Source organism: Cnephaeus nilssonii (assembly GCF_951640355.1).
Source record: "Cnephaeus nilssonii genome assembly, chromosome: 1".
In the NCBI taxonomy this organism is placed as follows: Eukaryota; Metazoa; Chordata; class Mammalia; order Chiroptera; family Vespertilionidae; genus Cnephaeus; species Cnephaeus nilssonii.
Window position 1 is genome coordinate 24,083,140 of NC_137072.1, and position 13,899 is coordinate 24,097,038.

At 36.1% G+C, this 13,899-nt stretch overlaps 1 protein-coding gene across 1 annotated transcript in view; it reads right to left on the reverse strand.

Annotated features, from left to right (window-relative positions):
* MALRD1 (MAM and LDL receptor class A domain containing 1) overlaps positions 1 to 13,899 on the reverse strand; it is a gene marked incomplete at both ends in the record, with an annotated part of 625,033 nt that overhangs the window by 487,975 nt on the left and 123,159 nt on the right. Inside the window, 2 exons of the mRNA XM_079776420.1 lie at positions 7,500 to 7,595; positions 12,649 to 12,769. Coding sequence (XP_079632546.1) covers positions 7,500 to 7,595; positions 12,649 to 12,769 — 217 coding nt within the window. The remainder of the gene's footprint in view (positions 1 to 7,499; positions 7,596 to 12,648; positions 12,770 to 13,899) is intronic.

Below are 13,899 nucleotides of genomic sequence, written 5' to 3' on the forward strand. Positions count from 1 at the left end.
TTTCACCACAATAACTTCTTTATTAACCAATTTACACTTAATAAAAATGTAAGCTGTTAAATAATTAGCAAATATAGGTTTATTTCAGACATTTTCCCGTGGAGTCAGGCCTATAGAGAAGAATATAAAATAAAAATCAGCAGCTTATTTTCACTTCTTTGTAAAATAAAAAGTAATTTGTGTAATAAAGAGAGATGCATTATTTTAAGAAGGCTTTAATTTTATAATTAATTTTAAATATGTTGAATCTTACCTAAGAATATCTTCTCAAAAGCATTTTTCAGAAAACATGTGAAAAAAATACAGCCCCAATTAGAAGACAAACACACACACACACACACACACACACACACACGGTTTACAGCCAGTAGGCAAAAGAAGAAATTATCCACCACAATGCATCCAAAACAATAAAAAGGGTACATTGGAACCAAAAGAGAGATGTTCCTTACTCTCTATGCTTTGTGGCATCGCGTGGATCCACCCTGTGCTCTCTACTTACAAAGCCTAACATTGTATGAACTAGTTAGAAATGTTTACACAATCCGGCTCAGTATCTTCACTCAAAGCAGGGCAAAGAAAGATGGATTTGGAGCTTCGACACAATCAATTTATAAATGGCACATTTGGCTAATGTCTAGTCTGTAATTGGTGGAACCCTGTTTTAAATCCAGGCAATCAGTCTCCAGAACCCACATTCTTCACCACACATTATTTCTTTAATCACATTACAGTCCATAAATTTGAAATGTGCTGAATTACCTTCAACAAAACACAATAGTGTGTTTCAGGAACTTAAAATATTGTTTTATAGACTTGAAAATAAGAAGGAGATCATATTGGCAATGGATTCATGACCATAGTGAAATGAGTTTAAAAAAATAAAAATAAAAAAAAAGCAAATGAGCCCTAGCTGGTTTGGCTCAGTGGATAGATCGTCAGCCTGTGGAATGGAGGGTCCCAAGTTGGATTCCGGTCAAGGGCATATGCCCGGGTTGTGGGCTTGATCTCCAGTAGGGGGGTATGCAGGAGGCAGCCGATCAATAATTATCGATGTTTCTATCTCTCTCTCCCTCTCCCTTCCTCTCTGAAATCAATAAATATATATATTTTTTTTAAAAATAGCAAATTAACTCCCTATCTCTGAGTCTTTATTTTTATTTTTTGCCTGCTTCTTTTGCAGAGCTATTTTAATACTGGAGATCTGTTTAGTCATAGAAATGATAATTCTTCACCCCATTTTTATGAATCTATACATTAAAGATTCTAGCAGATACAGTAGTTTGGAGAAACTATACAACCAGCATCTAAGTTTGAAAAAAGTAAATTAGAAAAATAATAAAACATTCCTTTTTCTATACTGTCCTATCTTTCCTTAGGCTTTATTGAATTCAAATACTAAGTGTTGGCTTATGTTATTTTTCCCATAAGCAGAGAGAAATGTAGAAAATAAGAAATCATTTCGGCCTATTTTTAGCAAAAAATCACATGCATTTCAGACTAAACAGTTTTTAGATAGAAACGCATTATAGATCTCAGAAAAAGTTGTTTGAGAATATTAAAATATCTTTACTAAGTACAGATTTGGCTTTCTCATCTGCATTTCATAGTGTGGACTAGAACAATATATATATATATATATATATATATATATATATATATATATATACTGCTTATCCAATGTGACATAACAAAATGTATCATTGATACTATTTGACACATGAAATTTTCATTTCCAAGTATAAAGGTTACTTTCTAGAACTAAAGCAACACTATATAAAGTAGCATTACCTATATTAGTCTTTGAGAAAACTAAATATTTGTTTACAAAAATGGGACCTTCTGAACAGTATCTTCATGACCATGAGAGAACTGAAAGCAAATTTCAAAATGCACTTCAAGCACAGTGTAGCTGGAACCCTTCTACTTTGCTGGCATGATTGCTTATTAACATAATAACCCTTTGACCAAAAAAAAAAAAAAAAAGGGCAAAATGCACTATGTCATTAAATAACCATTTAAACAAAAATTCAATTTTAGTGCCTAACCTAAAGAAATAATTCAAATTAAAATTTTTAAGCTAAGAAAAATAAAGAGATGTGCTTAAAAGTGATGACAGTGGCATACTGACTTCAAATAGCCTGAGCAGGGGAAACAAACTTTTCACAACACTGAGATTGCTTGAACATACCTGGGCACTCTGCTCTCTGTCTCCCTCTCAGGTTCCCAAACTTTCTTAGGTTTTGTCCTACTGATGCCAAGTTGGATTTGAGAGCTCACATACCCAAATAATTTGAAACATTCTCTTAAGTGAAAACATAGATTATTTGTCAAAGTTCTTCATAAATAACAACATAAACCCATTGTAAAATCACTCTGGCATGAATTTTGCCAATACGTTTTTACCAGGCCCAAATGGAAATCAGCGCTTTACCCTACAGCCCACCCTATTAGGGTCTGAAGGACAAAGGAAGTTCTGCTAAGAGATATTATATCTGCCCTGCTATGTAGGTTCTTCAGTTCTTCAGTTATCATAAATAAATATTGGAGACACTTAATTTAACATCATTATCAGTGTATGGTATTTTTAACTGTCCAAAAAAGAAAGGAAAGATGTGGGGAGGGAGGTAGGGAGGGAGGGAAGGAGGGAGGAAGGGACTCCTTGAAAATCTGTACAAGTAGATTGCAATTTAAATAATCATAGTTTTATGTTGCAATTAATGAATACAGAAATGAATATAGAAATTCACTTACATTGTTGGCGGCGGCAAAAATGGCACCATGTGTTAGACTGGTGGAGTCAGACCAAACCTTGGTTCAGCAACCTTAGTACTTGAGTTCTGGCTAAGAAAGAATTCAGAGCCAAGACTCAAACTATAAGAGAACCTTTATTTAGAAAGTCACAAGGGTAGAAGAAGTGAGTGACAGAAGATATGGGCTCAGGAAACAAGTTACAGAGGCAAAAGAAGGACCCTTGAAGCTTAGGAAACAGACAAACAAGAAAAATGCACGGGGGTGGGGCGGGGAGAGTGATATGGGTGTGCTCCATAGAGAGAGTAGCACTGGGTTCAAAGTCCTAATGGCTTTTAAGAGCCAGGATCTTAGGGACATTCCCAGGGAAGGCTCTCAATAGGATATTTATCAGCCCTCCAGGCGTGTCCTTTCAGGGTCCTGGCCTCTACTGATTGGTCGGTGCCAGAGTAGAGGATCATTAATCAATGAAGCTGGTCCTAATGTCACCAGTGGCATCACCCCACCTGGCCTTGCTCCTTTTCTGGGCCTGGAGCTGCAACACAACTGAGGCTTAGATGTATCTGATGGGGGGTCAAAACCTCCTTGTCCTGGAGGTGCAACCCACATGACTAGCAACATGCCAGGGGAGAAAAGGTCAGAGGAGAGTCTGAACTGCCTGAACAGTGAGGTCTAAACCACATGTTAATAGCGATATGCTAATAGAAGAAAGGTTACAATGGGGTGAAGTCCTTCTTTTCCCAGTTTTGCTCTTTGCTAGGCACCTGAGCTCTTCCCTCTGGTGACCTTCCGTACCTGGCCCATACCCCTAGCTCTGCTCAGGTCTGTCTAATGGCCTATCACAAAATCATCCAAGGTTTTCAACATTCTACAAAATGACAAAATCTCCAGGCACCCCCAACTTTTTTTTTAATCCAATAACTTTTTAAAATTTCTTTTACCAAAATTGGTTAAAATATTCTAGTGTGTTTTTTTACTAAAAGGTTTGAAGATATTTCAGAGGCACTGAAAACCTATTTCTCAGTACATTTAATAACTGTTCTGTGGCAGGCCATAATCACTCTTATCTAAAAGAAAAAGAAATCAAGTTGGGTTAGCAATGTTCATAAAAATGAGAAAATTATAATAAATTGCATCAAAATATTAAATATTTAAAATTCTGGAATATTAATGTTCTTTTAAAGGAGGATTTATTATTTATGAATAGAAATCCTGTGGGTGGTATTGTCTTTTTCAGCTTACAGAAAACATCTGCTTTTTCAAGCAATTAAGTTCTCTATGGGGAAATTGATATGCTGGTTAGTTCAAGGCTAGATGCTCAGCTTAAAATCCATGTACTTCCTTCTCTCCTTTTTGCTGCAAAGAGACAAAAGACTCTTATCCTTACTCTAAATTTTTCACTGTGCCTTTATCTCATCTCTACTCACTGCCAGACTCTTTAATGCATAGGTTCATAAAAATGGGATGAAAAATTAGCATTTCTATGAGTAAACAGATTCCCAGGATAGAATTAGCTCTGCAAAAAAAAAAAAAAGCAGGCAAAGAAATGAAAATAAAAATTCTAGAGAATTGGAGTTTATTTGCCAATTTTTAACTCAGTTCACTGTGGTCATGGGCCCATTGCCAAATAGTGATCTTCATCTTCTGTTCATGTCTAGAAAATAATCTTTTAATTCCATGAAACATCCTACAGGAATTGAAGGCAATTCAGTACATTCAGATTTATGAAATGTAATGTGATTAAAGAAATAATTACTAAAGAGAATGGATTCAGTTTTGTTGTTATTTTTAAGGACATTAATTGTTTAAACTTCTATATAGAATTAACTAAGTTATTATTTGATCTCTTAGGGACCTAAGTAAGAGTATGAGTTCACCTCCAAAAGTGAATTTTTTATGTCTGGCTTCAAACTTCCTATTGCTCAAACTGGTCATAAGGGCAACTCTTCATTTCTGGCAAGTATCATTCTTAATTTAATGATGACCTTGAAAGGATAAAAAGACTAATAATATGTGCTTAAGAATATAGGTTTGTGAGGCACATGGCCTGCATTGAAAATGGGATTCCACTAATGAGGAAGAATGCTAGTTATAAATGTACTGGAGGCCCGATGCATAAAATTCGTGCAAAAGTAGGCCTTCCTTTCCCTGGCTGCCGGCACCGGCTTCCCTTTGGCACCCAGGTCTCGGCTTCAATCCAGCCTCCAGCAGGCACCTGGGAACTGGGCTTCCCTCGAAGCCCCGGCTTAATTCAGAAGGACATCTGGTCTAATTAGCATATTATGCTTTTACTAGAGCCCCAGCATGCGAAACCGCGTGAGACCCAGAGTCCCGCCTGCCACCGCTGTGGGACCCATCAATGCACCTCCTGGTGAGCCCAGTCATTGGTCGTTATAGCGTTACGGCCACAGGCCTTTTATAATATAGATTATTATAAATTGTATCTCAGCTCCTAAAGTACTCTTCTTTGCCCTGCTTTGAGATACTGGAGCTAGACCCTATAAACATTTCTCTTTTGATTAGTTTGCACCATGTTAGGCTTTTCAGTACAGAGCACAAGATGGGTACCATAATAGAAGGAACTTTATTTTTTCTTCCATAGTACTTTTTTCCCCTCTTGCCCTATAACTGCCAACAATGTAAAGACCCTTCAATTAATTTTTCAGGCATCCTGGTGGAGAATTTCTCCCTTGCCTTGGCCCATTGGCTATGAACCAAATCCAGCTCACAGCATCCCAGCGGATTTCCCCACATTCCAGGGTTCCCAGTCATACCCTCTACAAAAAAGTCTAAATCCCAGTGTTGGGATGTAGGTAGAGTGTACTTATCCAAATGTATTCTTTCCTTGGATTCACCATCTCAGCCCCAGATGTAGAAGCTTCTCCCCACGTTTGTTACTCTTTTCCTTTATATTGTTCCCTTTTTGTAGTTAACTACTTTTTACTAATAATAATTCTTTATATTAAATCTTCACTGTTCAAATTTCTCATGTGGTTTCTGTCTACTGAATGGACACTAACTGATGAGAAAGTCTGTAAAATGAGGATAATAATAGTGCCTACCTCTTAGATTGTTCATGATTAAAAGAGTTTATGTAGATAAAATTCCTAAACCATGTATATTTGGTAGCAGTTTTAATGTATACCAGAGACAGACTTAGACCTGTTGACCCATCCCTGGCTGACTTGTCAATAGATGACTCTTCTGACAAAGCAAGAAAACATTTTAAGAAATCCTGGCTGAGAAAGTATCTACCTTCCATATAATACAATTCTTCAACTCCTTAGAGTTAAAATTGCACACTGTTTACACTTTTGTTGTAGTCATATTACACTATAATGAAACACTACTAGACACTGCTAAAGTAGTTCTTTCCTAACAGACTCACCTTATTCTTTAACGAATCTCTTGGTACATAGTAGACATTAAGACAATAAAGGCTTGTGGTGAGTCAAAGCATGGCTACCTTGCCAGTGTATCAAAACTCACCAATGGCCTTCATTTTTATCATGATTCCTATCTATGTTCTGCATGAATTGCTGAAAGTCTCTCCAACTCTGCGCTCCACCATGCCTTATAAATATATCCATGCCCCCCATTTTCTTAACTGAAAACTACCTCTTATTCATTCTCATTGTCTTCAATAGTAGTTATATAAATACTTTTGCAAAAGCTTATCCACTAACACCCCCCCCCTTCTTTTTCTTCTTTATTAATTTTCCAGGAATGGTAGGATTCCTCTAGAGCAGGCGTCCTCAAACTACGGCCCACGGGCCACATGCGGGTGTTTTTTGCCATTTTGTTTTTTTACTTCAAAATAAGATATGTGCAGTGTGCATAGGAATTTGTTCATAGTTTTTTTTAAACTATAGTCCGGCCCTCCAACGGTCTGAGGGACAGTGAACTGGCCCCCTGTGTAAAAAGTTTGAGGACCCCTGCTCTAGAGCAACATCAGCATAATACAGAAAGAATGGAAACACAGCTTTGAAAAGGAGAAAGTTAAAAGAAACGCTGAAAGATTTAATAATATATAGAAATAGCTATGATCTATAGTTTTAAGACCAATTTATTTATTGATGCACTGTAGTTTGAAAGAATATACTTAAGCATTATGTTTTCCTCTGCATTATGTAGCACTGGAATGGCAACTGTTTACAATAAAAGTAAGCATTCTTACAATAGAAAAAAAGAATTTAATCAATGAATATTTATTTAATCAATGAATATTTATAATAGACTCTTGTTCTTGTCTTTTGAATTCATTTTTGCATTTATTTCAAATTTTATATTCAAACACAGCACAACAGAAAATAAGGTGTCTTCATTCATTTCTACTGCTTTAAAGCTAACCTGGTTTGCTTTCTTTTCTTTTCTTTTTATTTAATTCTTTAATGTTTAAAGTATTATATATGTCTCCTTTTCACCTCATTGACCTCCCCTCAGCCGTTCCCACACCCCAGCACATGCCCTCACCCCCTACTGTCTATGTTCATAGGTTATGCTTATATGCATGCATGCAAATCCTTTGTTTGCTCTTACCTCCCCTCTCCTTCCTTCTCTCTGAGGTTCAACTGCAAGTCATTTTAGTTTTAAGAGGTCTCAATTCTGTCTTTATTAAACACCACACACTTAAGTAGTATGCATTTCATATTCAGAGAGTGAATACGTACACATACATCTTAGCCAACTGACTACTGCAGTGATGAAAAGTCACTAAAAGTGACTAAGTAACTAAAGTACTGACTCACCACAATTGGCTTCATCTGCTCCTTTTGGGCTGACAGATGTAAAATCACAGACCTTGGATGAAATACAGCCTGCATCCTCACGTGGCACAAATCCACCTTTAAAATTAAGAGATGAAAAGGGTAAAACATCCTCTTCTCCTTCAACACATAAACAGTAGACATAATTGTTTCATGACCACTAGTTTTTAAATATGCTTATGATAAAGAAGCTGTACATAAAGACAAATCATGTATAATTTGCTATTCCCATCATGTGTCTGGTGCTTCAAATGTAAACATAAGGCTAATTCTAAGAATTGCCCCCAAAGGGTTATAGCCAATTGCAATGCCAACTGAAGCTTTCAAAGGCTTTAATTAAAATACTGGGTTGAGCCCTGGCCCATAGCTAAGTGGTTAGAGCAACAGCCTGCACACCAAAGGGTCACGAGCTTGACTCCTGATTAAGGGCAGTACCTGGGCTGCCGACTCAAACCAGGCTGCAGGCTCAAAGCTGACGCAGTGCAGGAGGCAACCAATCTCTCTCTTTTTTTATTTTCTCTCTCCTTCCCTCCCTTCCTTCCAATCTCTCTACAAATCAATGGAAAAATATCCTCAAGTGAGTATTACCAAAACAAAAAATAAAATACAGGGTCAAGGTAAATCTCTGGATATTTTGCCCCACAAATATAAAGCACTACCAGTGGAACTTGGCATCTTTTTTAACTCCCCTTCCAGTCCTGTCCCATAAGAGGCTCCTATAATTGGGTATTGAAAAATTTTGCAAAAACAGTAGTTTTTTTTCCTTTTTGTAAAATCATTGGCCTTTCAGGAATAATTTATATAATTTTGGTTTAATTAGAATTATGCTTTGACAAACTGGGCTGATATTCAAATTGAAGCACATATGAGTTTTGAATTCATTTACAAAAAGAATTATCTGTAATTGAAATCAAATCCTCTGAGATTTCTGATAAGGTTAATTTTAGTGATAATTTAAAATATTTAGCCACACCTTTGCCTCCAATTACATCTTCTCCAATGCCAACTTTAATGCCTTTCTACTACTCCACAGAGCTTTAAAAGATTTATTATAAGCCCAGGACATACATTCCGACTAATTACATGTTAACACAATATAAAGTTAGCCCATAGAATTATATATACAATCTCTCCAATGAAAGATGTCTTTAATAGAGATCTTTCAACTAAAAGTTCTTTAATCTAATTCTCAATTCAGAACTGTTTCTCCTATGTCATCCTGGTTTAGTACATTTACCTCCTATAAGGAATGCAAGTTTCTCACTCACTATGTTGGGTAAGGAAACATAACTTCAGAGTATATGATGTGTCTGATTTCCACATGCAAATATTTTTCATGTATACAGATAAAGAAAAATGAAGAGTAGCAGTGTTCAGGCAACATTTTTAATACTGCCCATTTATTAATTGACCCAGGAGTAGGAGTGGCCAGAGGGAAACATCACTTAGTGTTAGAATCACAAAGTAACTGCAGACACAATATATGTGTTTCAATGTACTTGCAGGACTTAAATAATGGTTAGACTTTCTGCACTAGCTGGTTTGGCTCAGTGGATAGAACATCAGTCTGTAGACAGGAGGGTCCTGGGTTCGATTCTGGTCAAGGGCACATGCCCAGGTTGTGGGCTTGATTCCTAGTATGGGGTGTGCAGGAGGCAGCCAATAAATGATTCTCTCTCATCATTAATGTTTCTATCTCTCTATCTCCCTCTCCCTTCCTCTCTGAAATCAATAAAAAGATATTTTTTAAAATAAGTAAATAAATAAATAAATAATGATTAGACTTTCAAAACTGCCTACTTGACTTTCAAAAATGCCTATTTGACTATTTAAAAAATCCATTTTATTATCATATTTCCTTAATTTAAACTCTCTATAAAGTATTTAGTCAAAGTATTAGCCAAACTCCATCTAGTATGTAAAAACTAGTGGCCCCGTGCACGAATTCATGCACATTGAAAGAAAATTAATTAGAAGAAATATTTTAATATCACTATTCACCCTTTCTATATAATAGAAGTGTCAACCAAATTCACGATCAACAATGACAGATGGAAATACACACATGCAATTTGCGCCAGTGAGAGCTTTATATGTATCGAGCATGTGCAAGTCAACTTAGCCTTTTATAGATATAGAATAAACTTGCTTAATAAGACCTGCTTTCTGATTTAGCTAAACTTTTTCCAGCCCAGTGAAGCACCCCAACTTCTCTTTCAGGTAATTGTCAGCAACATAGCAGTAAATATCAACACAAAGCAGATTATTAGTGTAGATCACGCAGGGAGAACAAAGAGTAAAATATTTAACTGCAGCAGTGTTTGACTATATTCTGTGCAGTGAGAAAACCTGAAGTCATTTTCAAGGTCCACCATTTCTTACTTCTTTTCAGTCGGGTCACGTTTCTAAGATTTCTAAATCTCCGTATTTTTGGCTAATGAAAAGAAAATAGAATTCCACCGAGTCTCCTATCTACCTACTCCAGGACTTCTGTGAAGATCAAATGAGATGAGGCATGGGAAAACGCTTCACAGACATTTAGTTAAAGCATGAAGTGTTTGCACCTGACTATAAAGCAAGTCATGTTCCTGGGCTGAAGAAAATGCAAGGAGGCTAGTCATTGCTAGGAAAAGGAAGATGGACGTTGCTATATGATGTCACTACCCGATGGACAATTAGCATGTTATCCTTTTATATATAATAGATATTATGTTTTGAATTTACACAGAGAATTAGGATAAGATTTAAATTTTTGGCTAGCCTTAAGTCACTTTTCCAAACAATATATTTTTTTAATCCTAAGTGATTCTGAAACATGAATTTTATTATATATTAAATTTAATTGCCAAACAAAATTAAAATAGAAATTATTTTTATAGATGTGCTTTAAAACAAGCAAAATAATTAAAATTCTTTCATAATTTTTAAAATTGAAATACCTAAATGTGACAATTTTAGCTTAAAGTTTAGAATATCATTGGAAGATAGACTGAAGTATAGATTTTGACATACCATAGTTTTACTTTTTTAAAAATATATATTTTGTATAAAATTAAAGCCTTCTGCACAGTGCAAGAAATTATCAACAAAACAAAAAGGCAACTAACTGAATAGGAGAAAATATTTGCAAGCAATACCTCCAATAAGGGGCTAATATCTAAAATATATAAAGAACTCATACAACTCAACAACAATAAAAAAATCCCAAGCAATCCAATTAAAAAATGGACAGAAGATCTGAAACAGACACTTTTCTGAAGAAAACATACAAATGGTCAACATATATATGAAAAGATGCTCAACCTCACTGGCTATAAAGCAAATGCAAATCAAAACTACAATGAGATATCCCTCACACATGTTAGAAGTGCTATCCTACCTAATAATAGACAAATATGCAAATTGACCGCACCTTCGCTACGCCCACCAGCCAAGCCACGCCCACCAACCAATCAGGACGAGTATGCAAATTACCCCAACAAAGATGGCGGCTAATTTGCATATCAAGACAGTGTAGAAAGAAGCCAAGAGATGCTGAAGGGAGCAAAGCTGCGGAGAAGCAAGCAAGCCTGGGGGGAGGAGAAGGGAGGAGCGGAGGCGGGGCCGGGGGAGAAGGAAGGAGAGCGCGGCGGGCTGGCGGAGAAGGCGGGCCAGGGGACAAGGAAGGAACGGAGGCGGGGCCGGGGGAGAAGGAAGGAGAGCGGGGTGGGCTGGCGAAGAAGGCGGGCCGGGGGACAAGGGAGGAGAGCAGGCGGGGCGGGGTAGAGTGCAGCAGGAAACCCTATTGCAGGATTTTTCCTGCAACGGGAACGCTAGTTATCAATAAGACAAGATATAACAACTGTTGGAAATGATGTGGAGAAAAAGGAAAACTCATGTACTGCTCGTGAGAATCTAAATTGGTACAGCCATTTTGGAAAATAGTTCGGAGGTTGTTAAAAAATGAATACTAGAACTACCATATGACTCAGCAATCCCACTGCTAGGTAACCACCTGAAACTCTGGAAACATTTATTCCTAAAGCTATATGTATGCCTATGTTCATTGCAGCATTATTCACAGTAGCCAAGACATATAAATAACCTAAGTGTCATTCAATGGATGATGGGTTAAAGAAGATGTGATAAATATTTACAATGGAATACTACTTAGCCATAAGAAAGGACGAAATATTGCCAATTGTGACAATATGGATGGATCTTGAGAGCATTATACTAAGCAAAATAAGTCAGATGGAGAAGGACAAGAAACCATATGATTTCTCTCATATGTGTGATATAAAACAGAAAGAAATAAATGAACAAATAAAACAAACAAAAAACTTATAAACACAGACAACACTATGGTGATTACTAGAGGGAAGGGAGGTAGGAGGAGGTGGAAAAGGGTAAAGTGGGTCAAATATATGGTGATGGAAGGTGGTGAGCATACAGTGCAATATGCAGTTGGTGTATTGTAGAACTACATACTTGAAACTTATATAATGCTATTAATCAATGTCACCCCCAATAAATTTAATTTTAAAAATAAAAATAAATAAATAGTCCTAGCCTATGGTTCAGTTAGTTGAGCATTGTCCTGTGCACTGAACATCACTGGTATGATTCCCAATCAGGGCACATACCCAAGTTGTGGGCTCGATCCTCTGGAGGGGTGTATTCAAGAGGCAACTGGTTGATGTTTCTCTCTCTCTCACTCTCTCTCTCTCTCTCAATCAATAAAAACATATTTTAAAAAATAAAATTAAAATATATATGTTTTAGTTTTCAAGGACATGTGATTTAACCCACATCTGGCATTAAATATTAGTGAGTTATATTATTGAAGAACTCTAATGTATTTTATATTTTGACTAAAAGCCCAATGCACGAAGAATTGTGCAAGAATGGGCCTTCCTTCCCCTGGCTGCTGGCACCACAAGCGTCCTGCCCCGCCCCTGGCCACTCAATGCCTGCATATGCAAATTAACCCACCATCTTTCTTGGGTTAATTTGCATACTCACTCCTGATTGGCTGGTGGGCATCACAAAGGTGTGGTCAATTTGCATCTTACTCTTTTATTAGTGTAGATATCAAGAAGAACTAGTTATTCCAAAGTTTAAAATTGCAATGACTATGAGATAAACTTACCTTTGTTTACTATGCTGGTACCTGGCAGTGACATATATGAAATTTCACATCCCTCGGATATACTGATGTCATCTAGGGCAACGGAAGCATTTGATGATAAAACAGTAGCTTCTAAAATTAACTATAATTACAGAAAGACAAATTATTAAAAATATACCATAAAAACAAATGTCTTTGTGTAGAGAGAAGCTCATTTGCATCTATCTAATTTTAGAAAATTATTCTGACCAGAACATTCAAGTTATAATTTAATAGTCACAACTGCTTTGACAACATTTTATGTAATCTTAGTACTTTAGGTAACCTTGTTTCAATTAAAAGTTGTAACATTCATCAGTACTGAAGGATTGCCTTCCCATTAGAGCTATTAAAAGTCATATGTATTTAAAATGATCTCTTTGGGATAATCAACTGTGTGGTTTACAACTCAATTTAATTGAGATATAAATTCATTTGTAATGTGTCTGCTGGAAACAATGATTCATTTTCATATCAGAATATTTAAATACTTATATGTAGTATGTATACATATACATAATTTACATAGTAAGGTAAAGCATACAATCTATAACCCTATACAGTGATTAGTAATATTCATATGCCAAAGCATCTATTTAAGTTTAATTTATTCTAACACTCTGAATAATGATTGATATAATTAATTTTCTTCTTGTTAATCACTCACATTATTCTGTTGTTATTCTACAATCTTAATAAAAAAATAAAAGAAAAATTGCATAGACTACAAAAATTAATCCTACTTTTCAGCCTTTATGCTAGAGAGACATTCCTAGGCATACACATGAAGGCCTGTACAGGAATATTTATTTCAATGCTGGTTTTGATAACAAATGAATATGAGTAATTCAAATGTGAGTCATAAATTAATGGTGATATAAACTATGGGTTATTATGCCAGTTAACATTAATCTATCTCTATGTGCTAATATGGAAAGACCTTCAATATGTGCTTCTGCATAAAAGAAATAAATTACAAAAAAAGTTATACTATGATACTGAGTCAGGATAGTAAGAAGCTAGAAAAATTTATTGGCAAGTAGAATGGAGAAACTGAGACAGATGGCTAACTCAAACTGGCCCTATCCAGCATCCTGCCTCACCTGCTTCCTTCTCCCTTGCAGGATCATTGGCTAAAGTATTAAGCCCTCAGGACAATAAGGTTCTGATCAGCATCAAATAATCTTAGGAACAAAGTCCCAGGTCTATTGGCTACAGAGATAGAGTTTTGGT